Below are 25,206 nucleotides of genomic sequence, written 5' to 3'. Positions count from 1 at the left end.
CCGCCGGCCCCCTCGCGCAGCCTCCGGCACCGCGGCTGGGCTGCAGGCCGCGCCCGCTCTTCCAGCCCCGCCGCCGGGGAGGGGTTTCTTGGGACGAGCCGGCCCCTTTCATCCAGGAAGTGAAAGCGACGTCGGGGTCAATGAAAACAAACGGGGAGCCCGGGGGGAAGGAAGGCGGGCGAGGAGGAGGGAGCGCCGGGGCGCGGGAGGGAACAGCCGTGTGGTGGAAGCGCGAGCGGGAGGCCGGTTGCGGTCGTGATCTTGCCGCCGCCGCCGCCGCGGCTCGCCCGGGGATGTCTGAGCCCGCGCCTCGCGGCCCTCGAGCTCCACGCGGCGGCCGCCGTCCCGGCCTCTAAGGGCCGCCACGTCCCGGCGGCGCGCGCAGGCTGAGGGCGGCTCGGTGCCGGCGGGGTTGCCCGGGGAGGGCCCGGGCGGGCCGGGAGGGGCTGCCCAAGCTCCGCGCCTACCCCAGCACCGCGGCCGGCGCCCGGCCAGGAGGATGCGCGGCGCCGGGCTCTGAAGCATGGAGGGGGTTCTGTACAAGTGGACCAACTATCTCACAGGTCAGAGGGCTCGCGTGCTCCGAGGGCGGCCGGGAGAGGCCGGGTGCTTGGGCGGGTTTAGGTGGGAAGGCTGCGGAAAAGACCGTTCAGGGGCCCCTCCCTCTGCCTGGCCTGCGGTGACCCTCGCAGGGAACCGGCCCCTTCTGCTTCCGAGGCTAATCCCTAGCTGAGTCCCGTGTTAGATCTGGCGTCTGTAGGGGACGGTTCGAGACTGCGCACCTTTGAGGGTGGGAAGTGCGCTTGACCACTTCTTTGCCCCTGTAATAATACTTGTTTCCTCCTGTAGCTTCCGGGACAATTCCCAGTTACTCTGCCCGTGGTGCTGTCTCCATCCTTATTCACACTTAATTCGGCATTTTGCTAATAACTGAGTTGTCAGGGTATAGGAATAGAATGGACCTTGTAAGATCGAGATTTAATTTTAAGAAATCTTTTTTGTATTTCTTTTTAATTTCCTTAGCAACACGGTTTACTTTAAAAGTTCTCTTGTTGAGTAGTTCAGCATAGAAAGCATGGTTTTCTGGGAAATCGTCCCCAGATACCATTCTCTTAGAAGGTGGTTGGCAATGAGATATCTTTATATTTTGGAATTCAGGTAAGTGTGTGAGAAATAGTGGAAGACAGTGCAACACACAGAAGTGGAAAAGGCAGGTCAGCATCACCCATGAAGTGGGTTGAAAGGAAAGACTCTGAAGAGCTTTGTGTTTCTGTAGAAATGAGAGGCCAGCAGGGAAGGGTCTTTTTCCATGACACCAACAGCCTGGCTTATTAAAAGAGACTTAATTCTGAGTTGCAGTCCCATCTCTGCCATCATCCAACAGTAAAGACAAGTCACTTACTCTCTCAAGATCTCAGTCTGGGAAGGCCAGGATGAGCAGTTAGTTTATCCTGAAGGGGTCTTCCAACATCAGAATTCTATGATTTCACCACATTAGACGAAAGGAAATGAGTTTAAAATAAGATTAAATAACAATCATTTCTTGTTCCAGTGTAATAGGAAAATCTTGATTTGCTACCCATTTATTTACTCTGCTCAAAGTTGGTCACTTGTACTTTGTAACTGCATAGTACACTCAACTTGTGTCCACCTGACCTTGTGCAAAATCTGCACATAAACTCTTTAAGGCATAAGCATTGAGCTATAGTTGCCCCTTCCTTCCCTCCTTTTTTTTTTTTTTTGATTAATTGGAATGCTAAAGCCCAATTTATAGCAGCAAATGCTTTAACACTTGTATCCATGCGTGCTTTATTTTGCTCACATTAAAATGTCAAACAGTTTGTTTCTATAAATGATATATTTTAGCAGGAAACATTTAAAAACGAGGTAAATATTTTTTCTTAAGCATTTCGTTTGGGCAGTTGTGAGAGCAGTTATGCTGTTTAGTTGAGATATGGTATTAACTTTAAAGACAGTAGTTTCTATGCTTTGATATGCAAACGATCATCTCATGGCACACATTCATACGCATAGTGTCCACAGTGTCTTGGGAGGAACCACTTATGCCTGCAATAGAGCAATTGGTGATTACTGAGATGAGTCATAATTTATTCCTGGAGCATACTGTGGTCTTGGTGGCCATCTTTCTTATCTCCTCTGGCACTGAGCACTGTAGCCACTTGTGCGCTTAACGCTTTTAGTCTTTGCAGAGCGTTTAAGTAAACTGCTAGTATGTGTTGTAGGAGCTTGCTGCAATGAAATCTTTTGTTTGGAAGAATTCAAATTTAAATTTGACTCAGTGGCATCCTGATTATTAATTTTCGTTCATCTTAGGTCAGAAGAATGAGCAGCTGTTTGTACTGGATGATCTTGAAGGAACCTTTCAGTTTCATGACAGTGTTCTTTGAGAATCCTTTGTAGAGAACAAGGATTTCAGTAACATTTGGTAGTTTGAGATAAAAAGAAAGTGTTTTGGTTTTTTTTTAAAGAATGCCTATGACTCTTTTTCACAGATATAGCCCTCTGTTATATAAATCTGTGAATCAGTTAGAGATTGTTTTAATTAAATATTTCTTCAAAAATATGTGTAGAGGTAACTTTCTTAATTATTTTAATCTATTTAATCATGGTCACCTTTCAAGTTGCTACAAATTGTTTAAAAAAATTTTTTTAATGCTTATTTATTTATTTATTTAAAAAAATTTTTTTTTAACGTTTATTTATTTTTGAGACAGAGAGAGACAGAGCATGAACGGGGGAGGGTCAGAGACAGAGAGGGAGACACAGAATCCTAAACAGGCTCCAGGCTCCGAGCTGTCAGCACAGAGCCCGACGCGGGGCTTGAACTCACGAACCGTGAGATCATGACCTGAGCCGAAGTCGGACGCTTAACCGACTGAGCCACCCAGGCGCCCCAATGCTTATTTATTTTTGAGAGAGAGAGAGAGTGCAAGTGGGGTAGGGGCAGAGAGAGAAGGGGACACAGAATCCGAAGCAGGCTCCAGGCTCCAAACTGTCAGCCCAGAGCCTGACACGGAGCTGGAACTCACATACTGAGAGATTATGACCTGAGCCAAAGTTGGAGGCTTACCAGACAGACTGAGCCACCCAGGCACCCCTAAGTTGCTACAAATTCTAAATAAGTCATTTTGCTCATTATTTGTTTTAAAGAGATACTGAATCACAATAATACAGGCTTACAGAATCCCAATTTGTCTTATAGGCACATAGGACCTCGGGTGGCGTGGAGTGTACTTTTACCACCCTGCTTGTAATTTGTTTGCCAAGGTGAATTAGTGTTTGGAAAGATAATGTTTTCATCATTTCTATGCATGCTGATATACAAAATACTCTCGTGGATATATTGCATATCTTTACTGTCATGGATAACATGCAATATCTCACTTTTCTGGTATTTAATCACTTGAGAAATACATTTTGTTTTAGCACCTGTTATGTGCCAGGCACCATTCTAGGTGCTGGGAATGCAATGACAAACAAGATAAAGTTCATGTACCAAAAGAACTTACCTTTTAATTTGCTAGGCCTCATTAGGGGCTATAGTGTTTCATAATAAGAATTTTCCAAGTATTTAAAACTTGTTTTAATTATTTTGGGTATCCGTCTTTCTGAACTGTATTATGACATTCCCTATTGTGAAATTTAACCTTTTTATGATGACTCCGTGCTGTCATTTCGAAAGTATTACAGGAAAAGCCTTTGAGGAGATAAGTCCTGGGTCTTATCAGCGTGTAAGAATGATTCTCCCATCTGCCACTGTTCTGGCACTATTTGGCCCTTGAAAAACCGAATTGATTAAGCAGATAGTGGGCTACATCTAATGTGACCAGACTGAATTATGATTTAATAGTTACAGAAAGAACAAGGACAGTCACACTGCCTTCAGTGAGGCACCCTGGTCATGGTCACTGTGTTACTAATCAGTGAACTGTTGTAAATCAGTAGCATGCTTGATAAATTTTAGGGAACACTGAGTTTGGCTTGCAAGGGTGGCAGTTGAACTCTGAGGAAAGCCATCAACCTCATCCTCATCTTTGCCTGAGAGCCAAGTCTATGATAGTTGTGTAATCTAGTCACTGAATAAACACAAATGAAACGAATGATTGCAGTTTCTAGCATTTCGGCCTGAGTTGGGCAACAGCAGTACAAGGAGAGAGGTATTAGGGGGAATGCAGGCTCTCACTATAGTATGCATCTTCTGTGGAAGAGACTACACTTCATTCAGCACCCACTTGTGCAAGGGAATTTGCCGAGGCAACTTGTAAGAGATGGGAAAGTTGCACTGCAGAATTAGAGGGCTGAGTGGCACCTGAGAGGTCACCTTTTTCAATCCACTCATTTTTGAGACTGGAAATTTTTTATATTTATTAAAGTGAAAAGATTGGTTTCAGCTTATCTAACTAAAGAGTTAGAATAAAGTGGGGGCTAGAATCCATGTCTTTTAACATTACATCAAAACCCAACTCTGTTCCCTTCAAGAAAAGGGCAGTCATGTTGCATCCAGTATAGGTTATTATTGAGCATGAGTCTCATGGGTTGTTAATGAGAAGGTTGTGAACCAGATTAAAGGTATTATCCCTTATATTTATGCTGATCTATAGATTTCTCCAGAAATCTTTCCCAACAAAGTGGGATTGATGCAAGAACAATTTCGGCAAGGCTTGGCCATTAGAAATTTCATTGTCAGAATGTCACCTTAGAGCCAAGAAAACATGGATGGCAAATTTTGAAATCATACTTTTCTCTGTGATTAAAGTAATTTCTTACTAATCTGTTATTTATAATCTTTGCAGGTTGGCAGCCACGTTGGTTTGTTTTAGATAATGGAATCCTGTCCTACTATGATTCACAAGATGATGTTTGCAAAGGGAGCAAAGGAAGTATAAAGATGGCAGTTTGTGAAATTAAAGGTAAGTGAGTGCATGGAATTAGAGAAATTTGAAGTTAGGTAAGGAAAGCATTCTTCACTACAATCCAAAAAGAGGAAAAAAAGCATTTCTAGTCAGGTAGGGATCTTCTAATGCTGTTTATTTCCTTAGCAATTAAGAGTGGCACTTAACATTGTTAAGCACAGTTGTTTGTTTTTTTTTTTTTTTTTTCCCTCCTTCTATTGAAACTCAAAATCTTAGGGTTAGTTTTCTAATTTGGACCTGAAAAACAATTTTTGTGGTTGCTACTTCAGCGTCCTTATGGAGCCCACAAGTGTTCTCTTTTATACTCATTATAAAATAAGGTATTGTAAAGATAGGAAGCTGAGCTTTAAAGGTGATGAGGTGCGGGCCTGGCTGGCTCAGTCAGTAGAACATGAGACTCCTGATCTCAGGATCATGAGTTCAAGCCCCACGTTGGGCATGGAGCTTATTTGAGAAAAAAAAAAAAGTTGAAGATTGTAGAGAGATGGGGCCTAAAGGTGCGGTGACGAGAATTGGAAGCAAGGGGCTAAGACTCTCCAGGAGCCGAAGCACCGGTCCCCTGGCTCGAGCCTCTTTTATTTTTTGCAGTTTGTCTGATAACAGTGAGCACATACAACATAGTATTTGGCATCTGGACAGGTCATGCACCTGCAGTGTATTCCATACTGGGTCATGAGTACATCTAGCGGCAGACAAAACAGTCTTATCCCTGGCCTGGTGCCCATATGATGTCCTTCTGGAGAGACGAGCAGTCCCAGCAGCTTTCTGTTCCTTGCTTTCACTTCCTTGCTGCTCTGTCCCTTTCCTTCAGGACATTCTTACAGTGCCTCCAGCTTCTTCTTCTCCAACAAAAGATGATCAGGCAGGCTCTGCAGGGTTTTGCTAAATGAGTCAGTTTTGCTAAAACATGAAGTCAAAGGCATAAAACTCTGGTTCTGAATCGGAGATCAGCTCTTCTGGGTGATAGAGATGTTTTCCTTTTCTTTCAAAAGAGAAGAACTAAAGCAATAGGTCATGCTGTAATTTTCATGAAAGAAGGTTTCATGGACCATTGATTCATTTGTATATGTGGTTGGGTTGTGTGGGGTAGAGGCAGGCAGGGGAGATCAGACAAAATGATAATGAAAAGTACTAAGTTCTTCAGAGAATTGAAGGAAAAACTAAAGCACTAGAGGAGCCAATATCAAGCACCTACAGGCCTTTTTCATTTCTCCTCTATATCTTGAATACTTGTCCTTCATGATGGGTACTTCCTTTGACATGGTGAGCACTTGGTCACAGCTGTCAAACACTTGAGAGTAATCTTAATGCTCTGTGCATTTTCTTATTTAGATTAAAGCAAAGCAGCAGCTAGTGCATTATCTTATATTTTCCAGGGCCAGATTGCTAGTTTGGTGTAGTTTTGTGGTAGTTCTTAGTACGATTTAGCTATGGAGACAAAATAGAATTTTTCTTTGCTGCACATCTAATTCTTCACATTCGTTTAGGGTTCTTTCCACAGCAGTGATTTATAACTTGGGGTAGATAAGTGTCATCCAGGGAGCTTTCTCCAAAATGCACATAGCTGCCATGTGATTGTAACATGCCCTCTTTAGCTGAGAATTAGTACTGTTCTAATGGAAGGAAGTCATGGCTATCTAAGATACAGAAACACTTCAGCCTAATGTATTGTTATTGCATCGTCCCTGAAATATGTGGGGCATAGTTTTGTTGTTTATTTTAGACAAAAGTACTGAAATGTATACCAATTAAGTATTGGCTTTCCAGGTACTCAGTTTTATATATTTATTTTTAATTGCACCATCATCCCCCATAACTCTTTAGAACTCCTATTTTAGAATTGCCTTATAAACCAGTTTATAAATCACACAAGAAAAGCACAAAGTATGAGTTTTTATTTTTTTAAAAATTGATGGTTTTATCTCATTTTATTCCCCAGATTTGATTCCAAATGATATTTGGTGAGAGTCAGAAATCAAACTACACAGTTCAAAGATTTGCCACCCTTGAGGATATTTAAAAGACTGTTAGTGGCAGAATCCTAAGGCACTTGTAAAATGTTTCAAGATGTGGCAGCATTTTTACTGTTGTTGTTTGTTTGAAGTAATCATTCTATTCAAGAATAAAATACAGAAAAGGGAGCAAATCTTAAATATTCAGTTTGAAGAATGTTTACAAAGTACAGACACTTGTGTCACTATCAACCAGATTAAGAATTAGAATGTTGTCAGCCTTTCGGATACAGGGATATTGTCATGTTTCCTCAGCCATTAATCCCTTTAAAAAGTAACCATTAATTTGACTTTTATCACCATAGATAAATATTGCCTACTTTTGAATTTTTATAGATGGAATAAATCAGTATTTTCTTTTGTGTTGGCTCCTTTCACTCAACATTGTGAAATTCATCCATGTTGTTCTGTGTAATAGTAGTTCAATCATTCTTACTGATCTGTAGTATTTCTGATGATATAAATATCCCACAACTTGCCTATTCAGTCTAGTATTGATGTGTATTTTTTTTTTGTTTTTTTGTTTTTGTTTTTTTCTATTTGGGATTATAATGAGTAAGCAAAGCTGCCATAAATATTCTTATTATATCTCTTTTGCTGAACATACATATGCATTTCTATTCAGTATATATCTGGAAGTGGAATGGAATTGCTGAGGCATTGATACTCATACTTTTAGCTTTAACAGAATTAAGGAGAAAATTATTCTTGACACTTGCTAATAAGGCTGACTATTCAAGTCTCTTATGATAGGTATAGGGACTACTGCATTGGGCTTTGTAGTAGGGGAGAGAGATTGGGCTCAACTCCAGATATGATAAAGAAAAGTGGGAATTTGCAGCCAAGCAGTAGAGTGGGGGGATTGGTGGATGGAAAATTACTAAGAGGAAACATGAGGGATTAGGAGGCATTCTGGGTAAACAGATTCTTGCTGAAGGCAGGCCAGATATTACCTGGGGGATGTTGGGGCTAGAGGAATTTTTTTGGATATTGAGGGTAATCATATATTGAAGGTGGAGGATTCTGGCTAACTCTGACTTAGCAGAGTTCTTACTAAGATTGGACTCTACAAGGACAGAGAAGGAAGCCCAGGGTCGGGCATAGTCAAGCAGAGGGCTCAGAGGAGCCTGACTGAAGTTTGATCAAGAAGAGAATCTTTGTCACAGGTAATGCCAAACTGTTTACCAAAGTGGTTGTATCAGTTTATTCTTGAACTAGCAGAATATGAGTGTTCCAGTTGCTTTGCATCCTTGCCAAAACTTGCATTATCAGTTTTAAAATTGTGAATATTTTTAGTGTATATGTTGGTATCTGATGGTGGTTTTAACTTGTATTTCTTCAATAACTAATGATGAATAGTTTTTCAGGTATTAATTAGCCATTTGAATGTCCTCTTCTTTTGAAGTGTCCTTTCTAGTCTTTGGCCTAATTTCTAAATTGGGCTGTCATCTTTCATGTTGTTTGTGGGAAGTCCAAATGTGTGTGTGTGTGTGTGTGTGTACATATATATATGTACACTATATATATATTCCAAATATATGTATATATATATTTTCCAAATATATGTATATATGTATGTATATATATATATATATGCACACACACACACATGTTTGGACTTCCCACGACATGAAAGATGACAGCCCAATTTAGAAATTAGGCCAAAGACTAGAGATACATATATATTTTCCAAATATATATATATGTGTATATATATATGTATATATATATGTGTATATATATATGTATATATATATATGTGTATATATATATGTATATATATATATGTGTATATATATATGTATATATATATATGTGTATATTTATGTAGTTAGTCCAAATGAGTCTTTGTATTGTATCTTCTTCCACTTTGTAGGTTGCATTTTCTTTCTGTTAAAGGTATCTTTTGATAAGCAGAAGTTATTAATTTCAATAAAGTCCAGTTTTTCAATATTTTTAATTAGAACTTTTTATGTCCCGCTTAGGAAATCTTTTTTCTTCTTGAAGGCTTATTGTTTTACGTTTTATATTTAAGTCTGTATTAGGTCTGTGATTGACTTAAAATTTATTTTTATATATGGTATCAGCAGGGGTTAAGATTCATTTTTTTCTCATAGGGATATTCAGTTGACTGAGTATCAATTATTGAAAATATTAACCTTTCACCTACTGCACTGTAGGAACATCTTTGTCACAAAGCAAATGACCATGTACATTGGGTCCTTTTCTGGACTGTCTTTTGTTTCATGGGACTATTTCTCTATCCTTGTGCCATTATCACACTGTCTTAATTTCTTTAGCTTTATACTTCTTAGTATTTGATGGTCTAAGTCTTCTAACTTTGTTTTTTTTCAGGATTGTCTTGGCCATTATTGGCTCTTTGCATTTCCTTAACACATTTTAGAATCTGCTTGTAAATTTCCACAACTGTCTGCTGGAATTATGATTGGAATTATATTGAATCTATACATCAATTTGGGAAGAAGAGTATTCTTGACAGTGTTGAGTCTTCTGATCTACTAACATGGTGTATTTGTATATTTAATTAGGTTTTTAATTTCAATAATTTTTTACAGTTTTGCATATAGAGTTCTTGTCCATTTTATCTTGAGAACTTGATGTTTGGGGAGTCTTGTTCTTAAGTTTGTTGTCTTAGGTGACTACTTTGTAGGGGACACTCTTGGTTAATACATCAATCTTGGTATGTTTAAAAAGGAGTCATCTCATTTTCATTTGTAGCAGCATCATTGGCAATTAGAGCTTTGTTTTCTTTTAAGGTAGTTATTGATACTTTCACTAGTATTAACAAGCAGCAAAAAAAGTGTCACTCTTGGGGCCTTGGGATTTCAGTAATTTTATCCTGGCTTGGAAATCTTTGCACCCATCATTGATTGTTGCATGTTTGTATATTTCACTATCTACCTCTAAGAATGGCCTTTCTAAATAGAATAATAAGCTAGCAAAGCTTTTGTGGCACTTATTTGCCATAGTACATCTGGTCAATATTTTTGGTAATTAATCATATAAATTAGGGCTTCTGCCAGACTTGCAGAGCCCCTGATAATTTGGCTCAACTCAGCTTGTCCATTTGTGAATATTATTACCATGTAATATAACACAAGGCTTTATTTACTCCTGATACCCTCAGTACATATTATGTTTATTTCCTCATCTAGGCCTTTTTTAATGCAGTTTTTCTCTTAACTAAATCCTACTATTGTCAAATCCTTCTTCATGAAGCCTTATTTCCCATCTCCTCTCACCTTTCTCCCATCTTAATTACACATGAAGTCACTGTACCAAAGAGTTCATCATTTAGGTGTTTTGATTATTTTTGTTGTGTCAGTTTGTTTCCTTGGTTAAATTGTCAGCTCTGTTAGAGCAAAGACTCGTTTCTTTCTCCCCTTGTGTCTTCCCCCTCTACCAGCACTTCTCTGAGCTGAGTGAATACTTCTTGATTAAGGACAGTGTAACACAAATTTATTCTTACAACAACGATTGAGGATTGGCTCAGTATAATTCTTGGTTAGTTCTCTTTTGTCAGAGTATCAAGGTGGGGGGTGGTTTAGGAGAGGAGGAGGAGGAGGAGGGGGGTGGGAAAGAGGAGAAGGTCTCCAAAATACTCACACTTTCTAGGTGATTGTGATGTGCCCCTTAGTTGAGGGCTGCTGTTCTAATGGAAGATGGCCATAGGTACCATTTATTCATTTATTTATTGTGCTGCTTCTGTATGCTAGGCACTATCCTAGGCTTGGAGGATACTAAGACGTAGAGTCTGTTTTCAGAGAAATCAGTAAAAAAATGTGTGGTAAGTGTGACAGTGCATGTGTATTTAAAGTAGTATAGGCAGCCCCAAGAGAGGGAGTTGTTAGTTTTCATTGCTGTTTTCTCTTCCTCTTGCCATCACCACTTTAGCACCTCTGCCAGCATGAGTAGATGTGAGAAGGTGGTTTTGAGGGTGCCACTAGATAGCCCTTTAGGGAAAGTCAATGCCTGCATCTTGAATCTCAGTTTCTTGTTGTAGGTGTCTGTAACATCTAATACTGTGTAAGAGTGATTGTTTGATTCTCCCCAAATTACTTAAGTTCATGACTGTATTTCTCCTGTGCTTATCATCATAGTCCATTCAGCAGACAACACAAGAATGGAATTAATCATTCCAGGAGAGCAGCATTTCTACATGAAGGCAGTGAATGCAGCTGAAAGACAGAGGTGGCTGGTTGCTCTGGGGAGCTCCAAAGCTTGTTTGACTGATACTAGGACTAAAAAAGAAAAAGGTAACTATAAATTTTTCTTTGGTGGTGAGAATATTTTCTTAAACATAAATGTTAATTGTCTTGTCTACTTTTAGGAATCTAGCCTCAAGAAATATCAGAAATGTAGATGAAGATTTACGTGCATGACATTCATCATAGTAAAAAAACTTGTAAACAATGCAAAAATTTAAATTTAGGGGAATGGTTCAGTTACCTCTAGGCTGGAATAAGCTGCTATGTAGCCAGTAAAATGTTTACAAGGAATTTTAATAATGTGAGAAAATGCCCAGTGTTAAATGATAATTGTAGAAAAGCAGGATTCAAAATTACATATCCATTCATTGGCCAGCTCAGGAAAGATCTATGAAATCAGTCAAGTTGTTACCTTTGGAAAGGTAATTTGTGAGAAGGAGACTCACTTTTTACTGTATATACCCTTTGGTACCTTTGACTTTACCATGTTCATATATTGCCAACTCCAAAGGATTAAACAGAAATCAAAAGCAAAGTAAATAATTTATGGTATTAATTCAACCGTATGCAGATGCAGTGCAAAAATAATAAAATAATTTATGTCTTGGCAGTGAGTTTGCGGTTGTTTTGATTTTTCTTTTCTATATATATTTTTTGATTTTCTGAAAGTTTTCATTGAGTGTATATTACTTTTTATAATTAAAAAATGATAGAAGTTATTTAGATTAGTGACAATGACTGAATTATGGGTATTGAAAAATGAAGGTCCAGAATTGAATTTATAATCCTTGAAAAACATATGAAAGAACATCATGCATAGAGTATGGCTACAGGTAGGATAAGAAGGAATGGAAATTCATAATAGCCAAAAGATAAAAACAACCCAAATGGACATAGACAAAGAAATAGGTGAACAAAATGTAGTATTATACATACAATGGAATATTATTCAGACTTTAAAAGGAAGGGAATTGAGACACATGCTACAATGTGGGTGAATCTTAAAAGATAAGTGAAATAAGCCAGTCACAAAAGGACAAATACTGTATGATTGTACTTACTAGCATACCTAGAGTAGTCAGAGTCACAGAGACAGAAAGTAGAATAATGGTTGAAGGGGCTAGGGTGTGGGGAAGATGACAGAGTTCTGGAGATGGATGATGGTGTGGTGATTGTAGGACAGTGTGAATATACTTAATGTCACTGAACTATACACTTAAAAATGGCTCAAACAGTAAATTTCATTACATATTTTGCACTATAATTGAAAGAAAAGAGGGAATGGACTTAAATTTGAGTAGAACCTAATTTAGGTTAGGTCAAATAAGCAGATAGAGCTTGTTTGGTCCACTGTGGCCAGAGTTGCTTAGTGGCTAGTATCACTAGCCACTGACTAGTGGCTCAGGGAATATGGAAAAACGCCAGGATCTGCTACGTGTATTTTTCTTTACTTCTGCTGTTTATATTTCTAGTTTAGAATGAATTGTATGGCTGGATGTTTAGTGTGTCTGGACGTATTAAATAAAAGAAAGTAAGCTCTTAATAAGACAATTATGAAAACAATATAATGTGAAAATGAAGTTATGAAAGGAACAGAAGAAAGCAGATGTTTAATACAATAGTTTTAATGACATAAAAATTAAAAACTTCTCTGCGTTAAAAGGTACAATAAAGAAAGCTGAAAGAGCAGATAGAACTGGAAACATACTTGCAGTATATAGGACAGGGGAAAGATTGCTATCTTTAGTGTGTAAGAACTTTTACAGATTATTAATTTATATATTATTAAGAGAAAAACTGAACATCAAAATTGGAAAAATATGTAAAGGACAGAAAAGACAATTCACAAAAGAAGAAATATAAAGCACTTTTCAAATGAAGAATGAACAATGGAATGGAAATGTCCTGTATAAAACATCCAGTGGTCATCATCTTGCATCTGGAAATTAATCTACCTAAGCTTCATGTCAGACATATGACTTCCATTTTTTCCCCAATTATTTGAAGAGAGCATATTTCCTCAATATCCTTATATCTGTTTCCAAGGGCCCACACCTCTTAAGCTATAGGTATTTGTATCTATTCATATAGGTATTTATTATCTATTGCATTACTTTTAAATGATTCCATTTTGTTTTATTGCTGAAAGAATATGAAAACAATCTGACTGAGTGTTTATATATATTCCTTTCAGAGATAAGTGAAACCAGTGAATCTCTGAAAACCAAAATGTCTGAACTTCGTCTCTACTGTGACCTCCTAATGCAGCAAGTTCATACTATCCAAGAATTTGTTCACCATGATGAGAATCATTCATCTCCCAGTGTAGAGGTATACAAAGATGATCCCTTCATGTCTGATTATGCTTTGTAATACACTGGTGGGTGAGGTTCTTCTCATAAGGTGGCAGAGAAGCATTTTCAAAATGAGCTATTTTTAGCTCTTCTGGGCAATCCCTACTCCAGACTCTGGAAATCTCTAGGATCTTCTAGATTGTATCTGTGCAACCAGAGTAAAGCAGGAAGCAGCACACTGCCCCAGGGAATCAAGGCTTATTTAATCAAGGGAATCAGCCAATCTGATAATTTGGAGGTTGGGGTGGGGAAGAAGCATTCCAGGCTTTGTTCTCTGGGCTAGTTGTATGAATCATTGGACAGCCGCTCTTCTCTTTCTTTCTGTGATGAGGTCCCAGTTTCTATGACTCAGAGTTGATAACTTAGCTTTGTCAAATAACTTTTTAAAAAAGTCCTTCTCAGAACAGTAATGCAGTAATCAAATTTCGAATTTGTGGGACCTGGCTATGAAATAGGTTCACACTTTCTGATAAAGGAGGACCAGCGGTCCCTACTGTTCTCTGGGTGAAAAGCCAGCATGGTTCCCAGTCACCTTTTACCTAACTTAGGAGAAACGGGACAAGAAATTTTCCTACTTCTGTGGCCTTCTCCTGGTGGGGAACAATCTTATGTGAGGTCATATTTAGTTGTAGGTACATTAGACCCTCAGGGCACTCACTGTTTCACCACAAGCTCTCTGGAGGTGGGTGCCCTCACATTTGCTCCAGCGGCTCAGTGACAATATCAAGGACCTGGTCTTGCTCCAGCCTTCCACTCTGCCATTCTTGGTGTGTTGGATTTGCCCCCTTATGTGCAAGGCCAAGGTCATACAGAGGCAGGAGGCAGTGGGGTAACCAGGGTGGAAAGAGACTTTCTTAACTTGCTGTCCTGGGCTTTTATCTGGGAACAAAAGTCCCAGAAACTCCTTAACAGACTTCTCATCTTTTTTTGTCTGGGTCAGTGGAAATTAAGTAATCTCAATATTTGACAGAGGGTCATGGAATAGCCATGAGTGGGTTCCACCAGTCTGTATTCATCCCCCAGGGTCAGGACACATTGCTGTCATTAAAAAAAAAAAAAAAAAAAAAAAAATGGAGTTTTTATTCTACCATGGAAGAAGTAGGAGAATGGGTTTGGAGTAGATATGAATTGTGCTTGCCACTTAGTAACGCTCAGGGTGTTCTGCTGTGACCACCTTCAGAATTTTGATACTTAGAAAATTACGGTTTAGGTTAGGTTTATCTAAGGTAAATTTTTGGATATAGTTTTTCAATATGATATTTGGTTTAAATGCAAAATTTATTTTTTCATGGAATCTAATTTCATACACTGTTTGCCTGATAGACATTTCTTATTCATATATTGCTTTAATTTTCTAAGGTAGTATATTTTAAATAGATTTGCACGTAACCTAGTAAGGTGTCTGTTGTAGGTAATGTTTAGTTACGTGATTATAATGTGCTGCATGATTCCATATAATTGTGGTTGAATCTGTTCAACTCAGTGTGTAATTTTTCAGAACATGAATGAAGCCTCTTCTCTGCTTAGTGCCACATGTAATACATTCATCACAACGCTTGAGGAATGTGTGAAGATAGCGAATGCCAAGTTTAAACCTGAGATGTTTCAGCTGTCCCATCCGGATCCCTTGGTTTCCCCTGTGTCGCCTTCTCCTGTTCAAATGGTTGGAACTTGTTTTTCTTCCAGTGATGTTGCATTTTTGTTTTTGTTTTTGTTTTTGTTTTTGTTTTTGTTTTTAAGGATGGAAACTAGCAGTGGGAGGGAAATGGTCAACAGATAGAATATTCTGTATTGGAGCCTCTTAGCTCTGTGGGCTCAGCATGTGCCAAGGTCCTGTCCTCTTCCCTTGGAGGGACTGTGCCATTTACCCCAGAGTGCCAGAAATATATCATAATGCTCTGTGGGTGTTGTGACACAGAAAAGGTTGGGGACAGTGCTCTACTCGGTAAAAACATCACAATGGGGTGATGTTTTATTCACAAAGGAATAAAATTAAGGAGATCTTTAAAGGAGTTTGACAGGGGTTTGAAAGAACATGTTACGGGGAAAATAGTATTTTATAGTCCATATTGGGACTTGAGCCCTCTGAGTAGGCAAGTTACTTAATTTCTCTGGACCTCATTTTCTTCATCTATAAAATAAAAGGTCTTCTCCATCAGCAGGTCATTGCAAAGGAGCTGATCTGTGTAATGCAGGTGCTTCATGTCAGTTTCTTTCCTTGTGATCGCTCTGAACGATTACCCTTTGCCAGGGGTGGTGAACTCCTTGTCCTTTCCAAGTTAATAAACTTGCCCAGGCAAGCTGTAGGGAACTCATAGGTGAGACAGAGTCTGATGAGACTTTACATTTCTTTCATCCAAGTGTTTTCGGGAGCGCTTTTATAGAAGGAACAATGCCACTTGGCTACTACTTTAGCAATTACCTGAAGGCATATTTGTTAGAAGAAGGAATTGGGTACAACTCATTCCAAGGTTCTCTTAATTACGCCAGCCAATTTAGTTATATGAGATTTAGTAAAGATTATTACCTACGTTTATTTAGATCATCATTTTCTTTTTTTTTTTCTTTTTTTTTTTTATGTTTATTTATTTTTGAGAGAGACAGAGAAAGAATGTGAGTGGGTTCGGGGCAGAGAGAGAGGGAGGCACAGAATCCAAAGCAGGCTCCAGGCTCTGGGCTTTCAGCATAGAGACCAATGCGGGGCTTGAACTCATGAGCTGTTAGATCATGACCTGAGCCGAAGTCGGATGCTCAACCGACTGAGCCACCCAGGCGCCCCTAGATCATCGTTTTCTAATCAATGTATGATGGGCTAATAATGTCCTCTGAGACAGGTATACTGTGAAAATGAGTTTTATGGGCAGATTAGTTTGGGAAGTTCTAAATGAATTGGGTCTGTCATTGGACATCTTAGAATCTCTTTTATGATAATGTGTATTATGAATCTCTGAGAAGGAGAGGTGGTGTGCATTGTTTCTGAAATTTATTTGACAAGTGAACCCTTCCTGTGTATTTTTAAATAACAGCTCACAAGACTGTGGTGTTCAGTAGAACATTTTGGCAATATTGCCTTATAACACAACTGTAGATACGTTATGAACTGTGAGATAACCTGTATGGTTGAATAACAAGAAAAGGTCTTTTGAGGTGGGTGTATATATAACACTGTGTTCCTGAAGTTGATATATAAGGTGTCAAATACAGACTTCACTACAAATACTACTATGTTTGACCTTATAGAATCAAGTGCAATAAAGCCACCTCAAAACTGCCTGTTTTTGTACTGAATTTCTGAGGAAAATGCCTTCTGTTATAAATGCTCCATATTCCAGAGAGGTCATATGTGTATTTTATGCATAAGAAGCAATGATAACTGTTTCTTTTAAACCACAACTTTTTATCAGTAGCAATGTTACAGGAAATCCAATAGGTTAATCTAAAAAATACTGGTTAGAGGCTGTTTATTTTTCCTTGCTTTGCCATTTTACTTCATACATAAAGCAAAAGTTGTGGCTTATGAGAATTAGTTCTGGAGACACAGATGGAAAAAAAGGTCAGTCTTTGTGGGAAAATATATATATCTTTAATAATATGAGTAAATGGGAAATAAACCTGAAAGATTTGAGAATTCTAAAACTATTAAAACTCATTGTTAAACTACTTTATGTAGCTAATATCACTGTGTCCCTCTTAGAATAAATTTGCATTCAGTCTTATTTCAGGTCATAATGGAAGTTCAGAAAATCATCATTTTGACTCCAGACTGAGTGATAATTGTAGTGGGGATATCATTGGATTAGTAATCCCGAAGGGAGTGACTTCTGTTAAAGGAGATGTTAATGTCCATTTGTATCTTAATGTCAATCATATTAGATGTTCTGGACTACAAAATGGGTTGGTCATATCTGTTATCATTTCAGCTGGGATTTCTCAGAGCTATTGTTGGCTTACGTTACAAATACAGCAGCCACTTATTTACATAACAGGCTTTAGACTTGGACTGGTAAGACCCTTGAGCCCCTGCATATAAATATAAAAGCAACCTGTAGTATAAACTGTGCTTTTCTGCTACCTTGCTAAACATTGAAATAATCTGTTTTAATTGGTGGTCTCTTTCTATTTTTTTGGTGGAGTCATTGGATCTTTTAAATTGTGTTTAGTATTTGTCATATTTATTAACACTCTGCTCATTCAGGTTTTTTAATTTTTAAAATGTATGTTTTAGAGACTTAAGACTTAGGGTTCTTCTGAGTTCTTAAAAGACTCAGATTATTAATGCTATCTTCCACAAAAACCACACTTTAGAACATCTATATAACAGCTACCTGAATAATGAATTACAAAGAGAAGCTTTGCTACCAGCCTCTTTTCCTGGCCTTTAAGAAAACGAGAGAGGAAGATATTTATTAGAATACTTTCTGGCTTGCTAGATACTGCTTTAAATAGTATGATTTTTTTGGATTAGTTATATATTTTTAAAATATTTTTATATACATGCACTCACATATGCACACATATATATGATATATGTGTTATGTATATGATGTAAAATTTGGTTTTTAGTATTGAGAAAAGAATCTAGCATGTTTTTGATAGGTGTTGAGAAAGATTCCAATTAATGGTTATTAGGGACAAAGCTTGACATTGTGCTAATAGTGTTGCTTGAGTCTAAAAAATAAATATCTTGGCTAGTCATCTTTTTTTCGGAGTAAATTTGTGTTAATTATGATAATGATAATAAGAGCTGTATTATTCTACTTCGCATACTAATTATGCTTATTTTATTTTAAATTTCTAGATGAAGCGTTCTGTCAGCCACCCTGGTTCTTGCAGTTCAGAGAGGTAAAATAATCTTTTCTTTTAACCAAGTACTCTCAGAAATTTACCTACTTAGGGAAATTCTTTGGGCCTTTAACGTGAAGTAGTGTGGAATGGAAACTCTTTTGAGCAGAGCTTGGTTCTGATTTGCTCAGCATTATATCTCTTAGTTACTAGTTTAGGGCCTGGTCCTAGTAGGTAGTCAGTGAAGATAAAAATGAGTGGATGAATTAACCAGCAAGGTAAGCACCTTGCCGACTATTGTACCTTTTTTAGATGTTTGAAATTATATCAAATGATGGTAAAAAAAATCCAGTTTTGAGGTGAGCTTAGACTCACTTTACTACAGCTTTTTATAGTCACATATTCATGCTGATCTGTTGTTTATGAATTAAAGATCTTACTGAAAAGAGAGAAAAACCAATTGATATTTTAAAGTATATATGCATATGAACACATTAAGACATTTGCCTTCTAGATAGATCTCGCCAATATCCCAGGTTATTAAAATGTTCATTATCTTAGTAGATAATAGTCTTTCAAGTTACCCTAGTTGTCATATTTGGTTCTTTGGAAAATGATGAAATTGTAGTGACATTAGCTTTATTTCTCTATGTTAAGAATAACTGCCGGGGCACCTGGGTGGCTCAGTCAGTTAAGTGTCCCGACTTTGAATCACATCATGATCTTGCAGTTCGTGGGATCCAGCCCCACATTGGTCTCTGTGCTGACAGCTTGGAGCCTGGAGCTTGCTTCAGATTCTGTGTCTCCCTCTCTCTCTGCCCCTCCCTCATTCTCTCTCTCTCTCTCTCGTTCTGTCTCTCTCAAAAATAAATAAACATTAAAAAAAATTAAAAAAAAAAAAAAAAAGAGTAAGTGCGGCACCTAGGTGGCCCCAGTTGGTTAAGCATCTGACTTTTGGTTTCTGCTCAGGTCATGATCTCACACTCATAAGTTTAAGACCCATGTCAGGCTCTGCACTGATAGTGTAGAGCCTGCTTGGGATATTCTCTCTTTTCCTCCCTCTCTGATCCTCATGCTCATGCTCTCTCAAAAAACAAAAAACAAACAAACAAAAATCTTAAAATAACTGTTAACTGAGCCCTTACTGTTGTTTTGTCACTGCCCCCCCCCCATGATTATGTAATCTGTGATTGGACTATTATGTGCACAGAGTCCAGTGATGAATATATGTATCCAGTCCTGTCAGGGAATAAAGAGTTTCACTAACTGAATTTTCCAGAAAAATAGAAGCTTGATTCCTTTTATAAACTTTCATTTTTATGATAGAAATTTTTCTGAACTGTATTTTATCTTTTCTACCTAATTAGATAAAGTATAATTAGAGTTAAAAAAATTTTTTTTCGTAATGAATCAAGATTATCATTAAGAACAGTAATGTTGGGTTTTTATACAGTGATAGCCAAGGTGCTGTTGAGTGGTGGTGGTTTATTTCTATATTAAATATTTTAGATTGACTTGTCTACTTTTCTGATTTTCTAGACTGTTTTTTAAAATAGTTTTTATGGCCTCCATTTGCCACATTTATTTGTTCTTGCTGCTGTCAGTGAGTTGACCTCTAGCATGTTCCTAACCTACTTGCCCACCCCTTTCATTCTGCTGTTTTTGATGATATGGATTGACACTAGATTCATGCACTTGTGTAGGTCATAACTTCTAGTTTTCAAACATTTGTTAACCATCTGGTATATCTAATGTCTTGGTGGACCCTTCTCTATAAAAGAAGTTGCTTCATGGTTCCCCCTTTCCATTTAATTCGGCTCAGAGGCCATATTCTTCAGGTTACCGGCTGGATTGTGAATGATTTGACTTGCCTGTGGCGTGACCTTTGAAGGAGTCAAATGTTGCTAAAATAGAACTTTGGGCATAAAAATAGTTCTCTTTCATTTGAATAAGTCATGTAAAACTCCAGGTAAGTTCAGGGTGTTATCATTTGTTTAAGGCCTTATGATGCAATGCTTTTTATTTAATTTGCAGGAATAGCCACTCTGTAAAAGAACCAATATCTACACTTCACCGACTCTCCCAGCGACGCCGAAGAACCTACTCAGATACAGACTCTTGTAATGATACTCCTCTTGAAGACCCAGACAGTAAGTTAAATGGGCCCTCTCTCTTTCTTTGGCTTATTCCCCCAAATTGTGGTGGGACTCTATGTGTGTTGTAGTCAATGAAGGACACTGACAGTGAACATTGTCTTTTCCCTTTGGATTAATTCCTTAATTCAGAGCCAGGCAAATAGCACACAATCAACAGAAGCTCATAATATCCTCCTACAGACACCTTTATTATTAACTAAGAAGTGCTGAGTAACTGTGTAAATGCCATATCTTAGATTAATATGTATAACATCAAACTGTTTTCTTCCCACTATATTTTAGTAATCTCTTAGTAATGTTCTACTCCCACTATATTTACATTAAAAAAGCGTTTTAGAACAAAGCATCAATTGTGGTTGGGATTCTAGGGGAAAATAAAGGCAAGTTCTGAGTGCAGAGGAAAAAAAATCGGTATTATTACTTAAATAATTTGAAATGGCCAAGGAAAATAATTTTTTCAGGTGGTGGTGGTGAATTATGGTAGCATTTATTCCTATGTCCTTTTCTCCTTTTTTCTTTAAAGAGCAGCATCCTGTGATTGAATACTTTAGGCAAGGTTTTATGATTTAGGTTAAAATTTATTTTTCTCTTCCAAGAAAAAGCTTTGAAAATGTGTCAGAATATCTAGTTAGACAGTAGTGACCATGATTTCCAGTGAACACAAATAGAGTCTTATTATTACAGCTCTATTAATATACTTTTGCTTTTCAGGGTCTTTACTATTGCCCATGAAGCATGTGTGATGGAAATTACATAGAGTTCCTATTTGGGGGGCAGGTTGTGTTCCAGGAGTTTGTAAGTCTGTTGTTGGGAACAGATTTTATTTCCCTTGTGGAAATGGTGTGATAAGTGGTGTTTAGATTCTTTAGGTTGTCTTGAAGAGCTCAGCTAATTCACGTTGATTAGGATAGAATTGTTTCACTGAACCAGAAGGTTAAACAGGTTTAATTAGAGGAGAATGTAGAGTTCACGAAAATGGTGGAGGTTGGAGAGGGCCTGCTGCCCATTTTCAGATTTTTAGGAGTTGATGGCATCTTTTTTTTTTAAGTCTATTTTCTTCACAGAACTATTTATTGACATAGAGGACTACTCTACACTCATTGCCATTTTTAACTCAAGTTGAGGAAATGGGTGAAAGAAATGAAGGAAGGAAAATGGGTGAGGGTGGGAAGGGGAAGGGAGAAAGTAACTTTCCTGGGCCAATTTAGTACAACTTGAAAGAGATAAGAGGAAGAGGGTTAGGGGTTAGGTGTGGGAAGAAAAATTACTGGGGGCAGGTAATGTATATTCTGATATACCTTGTTCTTTCTGCCTTGTATACATGACCCTTTTAATCTAGAGCCCATGAAAGAGCTCTATATGCTGCCTTGTACTTTTCTCTGGATGCAGCTCTTTTTTACTTTATGGGGATCATTTTCATTTGTGACAGTGAAAATAATTTTTTTAAAGCTAGCCATTTTTCTTTGCTCTCTTTTTTTTTTTTTTTTTTTAAATTTTTTTTTTTTTTCAACGTTTATTTATTTTTGGGACAGAGAGAGACAGAGCATGAACGGGGGAGGGACAGAGAGAGAGGGAGACACAGAATCGGAAACAGGCTCCAGGCTCTGAGCCATCAGCCCAGAGCCCGACGCGGGGCTCGAACTCACGGAGCGCGAGATCGTGACCTGGCTGAAGTCGGACGCTTAACCGACTGCGCCACCCAGGCGCCCCTCTTTGCTCTCTTTTTAAGCACGCTGATTTTGAATTTTTTTTTTAAGTTTATTTATTTATGAGAGACAGACAGAGAGCAAGCTTGTGGGGGAGGGGCAGAAGGAGAGGGAGAGAGACAATCCCAAGCAAGCACCATGCTAAGTGCAGAGCCTGAAGCAGGGCTCAGTCTCATAATTGTGAGATTATGACCTGAGCCAAAAATCGAGGTGGATGCTTAACAGACTGAGCCAGCCAGGCGCCCCTTAATTTTTTTTTTTTTTTTTTTTAAGTAGGCTGCATGCCCAATGTGGGACTTGAACTCATGACCCTGAGATCAAGAGTCGCATGCCCAACCGACTGAGTCAGCTGGGCACCCCTGGTTTTGAATTTTTGAAAACAATTTTTATAAGTTCTGAGTATGCATGCCTTATTCCATGTAGCATTCCCCTAGTTAGCTGCTAAGGAGTGTAACAAAATTAGTCACATATCTGCACAAACATACACACATGCATACATATTTATATACATACATGTGTCTCAGTTCTCTAGAACTTTTTTTAAATTGGGAAGTGTAGCCTAGGTCAGAAGTTTTATCCTTAGGTTTCCTTCTATTTATCCTAAAGTTTAGTGTCTCAGTTAGTTGACAGAGCAGAGACTGAATTACTGTTCTTCTTTACAAAGTACATGTTTTACAGTTGCGTGGTCTTAGTCCGAAGCCTTTATCCCCAGATATTCTTTTCCTTGAGAGATAAAACTGCTTCTATTATTTATTAACTGGATTTTTAAAAATTATAGAAGTAATAAATGTTTATGGTAAATTCAAATAAATATGTACATATAAAAGTGCAATTGTTTTGCAACAGGGCCATGCCAGTGTGTTTAACTGTATTCATTCGGAACTGCAATGATAGTTCTGTCAGCTGCATTCCAAGTGGAGATATGGGACCTTTCAGTGTGAAATACCTTGTCAGCTCTGCTCAGAAAGTCTTGTGGTAAAAAGAGCAAACCTGAATTAGTCCTAGTTCTGTTACCAGTTGGGTAATCTTGGGTTAGGCATGTAACCTTTTTGGGTCTTTTTTTTTTTTTTTTTTTTTTTTTAACCCTAGAACACAAGGAGGATACAGACAGCATTAAAACAAATCAGGCCTGAAAAGCAATGGTTAGCTAAGAAAGACTACATTCAGTTCAGCACATGTTTATTGACTGCCCGTTACATGCCAACCGTGGTTCTAGCAGTGAACAAAACCGTCTCTGCTCCAGATAGCTTCATAAATTATTTTGTTAACTCCGAAGCTTCTCCTTATGACTGCCAATAGTGGGAAAGTTAGATTTTTCTCTATTCAACAGTCAACCAAAAAATTAGTAGGAAGCTGAAGGAATTTCATGTCCCTGAGTAGGAAATTTAAAATTGTTTTTTTCATAAAGAACTGGAGTTATATTGATAGGCTGTTTAACCTTTTAATTTATCTCTGAATAGGACCTGTTCACTGTTCAAGAAATACACTTAATGGAGATTTGGCATCAGCAACCATTCCTGAGGAAAGCAGACTTATGGCCAAAAAAAAATCTGAATCGGAAGATCCTCTTTCATCCTTCTCTTCCTGAGGAAATGGAAGTGTCCAACTTCCTCTAAGTATTGCTATGCAAAAGCTGCTGTAATTAAACTATGTTCTAGGGAGTAGTTTTTCCCTTAGGATTTCTCTGCACTTTATAGAATACTGTAAAACAAACAAACAAAAAAACAACCCACATACCTTTGAAGTGTATTTTATCTTTATATAGTTTATTTGCAAGAGTATTTTCCTAATAACTTCACAGTATGAATGTGCATCTTTTTTTTTTTTTTTTAAACAAATGATGGTGTAACATTTTGACATCCATAAGGACAAATGTAGATATTTTTCTAAAAAACTGTGAGGGACTGACAGCTTAGTCAGGGTGTATTGTAGCTTATAAACATGAAATCTTATAAACATAAGGTTTCAGTTTGACAGACGTGTGATATATGTAACTTGTGCCATGGACCAAATGGTCACTTTACCCCAGCTAAAAATGAGTTACGATAGCAGCTTGATGGTGATTCTATTGTATTCTTTTAAGCAAAAGGAGACATTTAATATTCCAAATATTTTTAGCCCAAATACCGTGACACATTGAGGATTTTTTAAAAACCAGACTGTGCTGTCCTTCATATGTGAAGTTGACACTACTGATTTGTCAGTACCAAATGTTGGGTTAAAGTATTTAACTTTTATTTATTTATTTTTCTGTTGCATCAAAAAATGATTGCATCCTGACTTTTATGACCTACCAAATTTAAGATGTGTATACATTTGTTATTTACATTGTTCTAGAAAAGAGGTTAATGTTGTAGTGACCTTGCTCACTTACACCAGAGAAATAAACGCCTTTCAATGGAAGAGGATTTTAGTGCTTTTTTCCTAAAATAGACATTAAGCTGCTGTTGTAAGGTATTAATGTTTGCAGCTCTTTAGACTATCTAGAGACATTTTTTATTTATGACTATTTATACAAAAAAGGAATTCTGTCAAAGTGACCACTCTACATCACTTGAGAATGGCATTATTTAATTAAAGAACAAATAGCATTTTTTGGTAGTGCCTGTCCATACCTATTGTCAGTGTTTGCCTTGTAAACTGTTTTTTTAAAAAAATTCACTTTGGAGTGATGGTTTTGTCCAAGGTCTTGGATGAGGAGCACTTTAAAACAAACTGGTTTGGTGTTTTTAAGTTAATCACATGTTTAATAAATATATGGTTTTTGCATTCAAACGTATCATATAATACATTGTATTTTTTACATTGTTGATATTCTGTCTGATCTTTATCAAGTGCTATTAGTATTCTTCATTGCTTTGATTTTGTGTGTATATTTGGACCACCTAGTGAATACACAAATGAGTCATATTTTTAGTTTTGTTGCCTATGAGCTTGGAATAGTGTGGCCTGTTTCACTTTAAATTTCTCTTGTAGGTTTATGTGGGAAGTTTTTTTAAACAGTTAATATTTGGTATTTACTTCACTAAAATA

The 25,206-nt window shown here is 37.7% G+C and overlaps 1 protein-coding gene across 1 annotated transcript; it reads left to right on the top strand.

Annotated features, from left to right (window-relative positions):
• The first annotated feature begins 198 nt into the window (after nucleotides 1-198).
• Nucleotides 199-24,948, top strand: PLEKHA3 (pleckstrin homology domain containing A3). Its single transcript, XM_047085262.1, has 8 exons — nucleotides 199-563; nucleotides 4,815-4,931; nucleotides 11,068-11,223; nucleotides 13,370-13,506; nucleotides 15,028-15,192; nucleotides 18,328-18,371; nucleotides 20,346-20,461; nucleotides 23,634-24,948. Exons 1-8 carry the CDS (start codon nucleotides 524-526, stop codon nucleotides 23,759-23,761), a joined length of 903 nt encoding a protein of 300 aa, XP_046941218.1. The 5' UTR covers nucleotides 199-523; the 3' UTR covers nucleotides 23,762-24,948.
• The last annotated feature ends 258 nt before the right edge of the window (nucleotides 24,949-25,206 follow it).

The sequence above is a fragment of the Lynx rufus genome, unplaced genomic scaffold (assembly GCF_022079265.1).
Source record: "Lynx rufus isolate CCGP_SWC_20201006 ecotype Redwood Valley unplaced genomic scaffold, mLynRuf1.p SCAF_2, whole genome shotgun sequence".
In the NCBI taxonomy this organism is placed as follows: Eukaryota; Metazoa; Chordata; class Mammalia; order Carnivora; family Felidae; genus Lynx; species Lynx rufus.
This window is presented reverse-complemented; position numbering and strand designations above follow the sequence as displayed.

Bases quoted from the DNA above. Each gene is read 5' to 3' on its own strand.
- PLEKHA3 (XM_047085262.1), top strand. From the start codon at position 524: ATGGAGGGGGTTCTGTACAAGTGGACCAACTATCTCACAG. The intron at 15,193-18,327 runs GTTGGAACTTGT...TTAAATTTCTAG, and splicing joins CGCCTTCTCCTGTTCAAATG to ATGAAGCGTTCTGTCAGCCA. The intron at 20,462-23,633 runs GTAAGTTAAATG...ATCTCTGAATAG, and splicing joins TCCTCTTGAAGACCCAGACA to GACCTGTTCACTGTTCAAGA.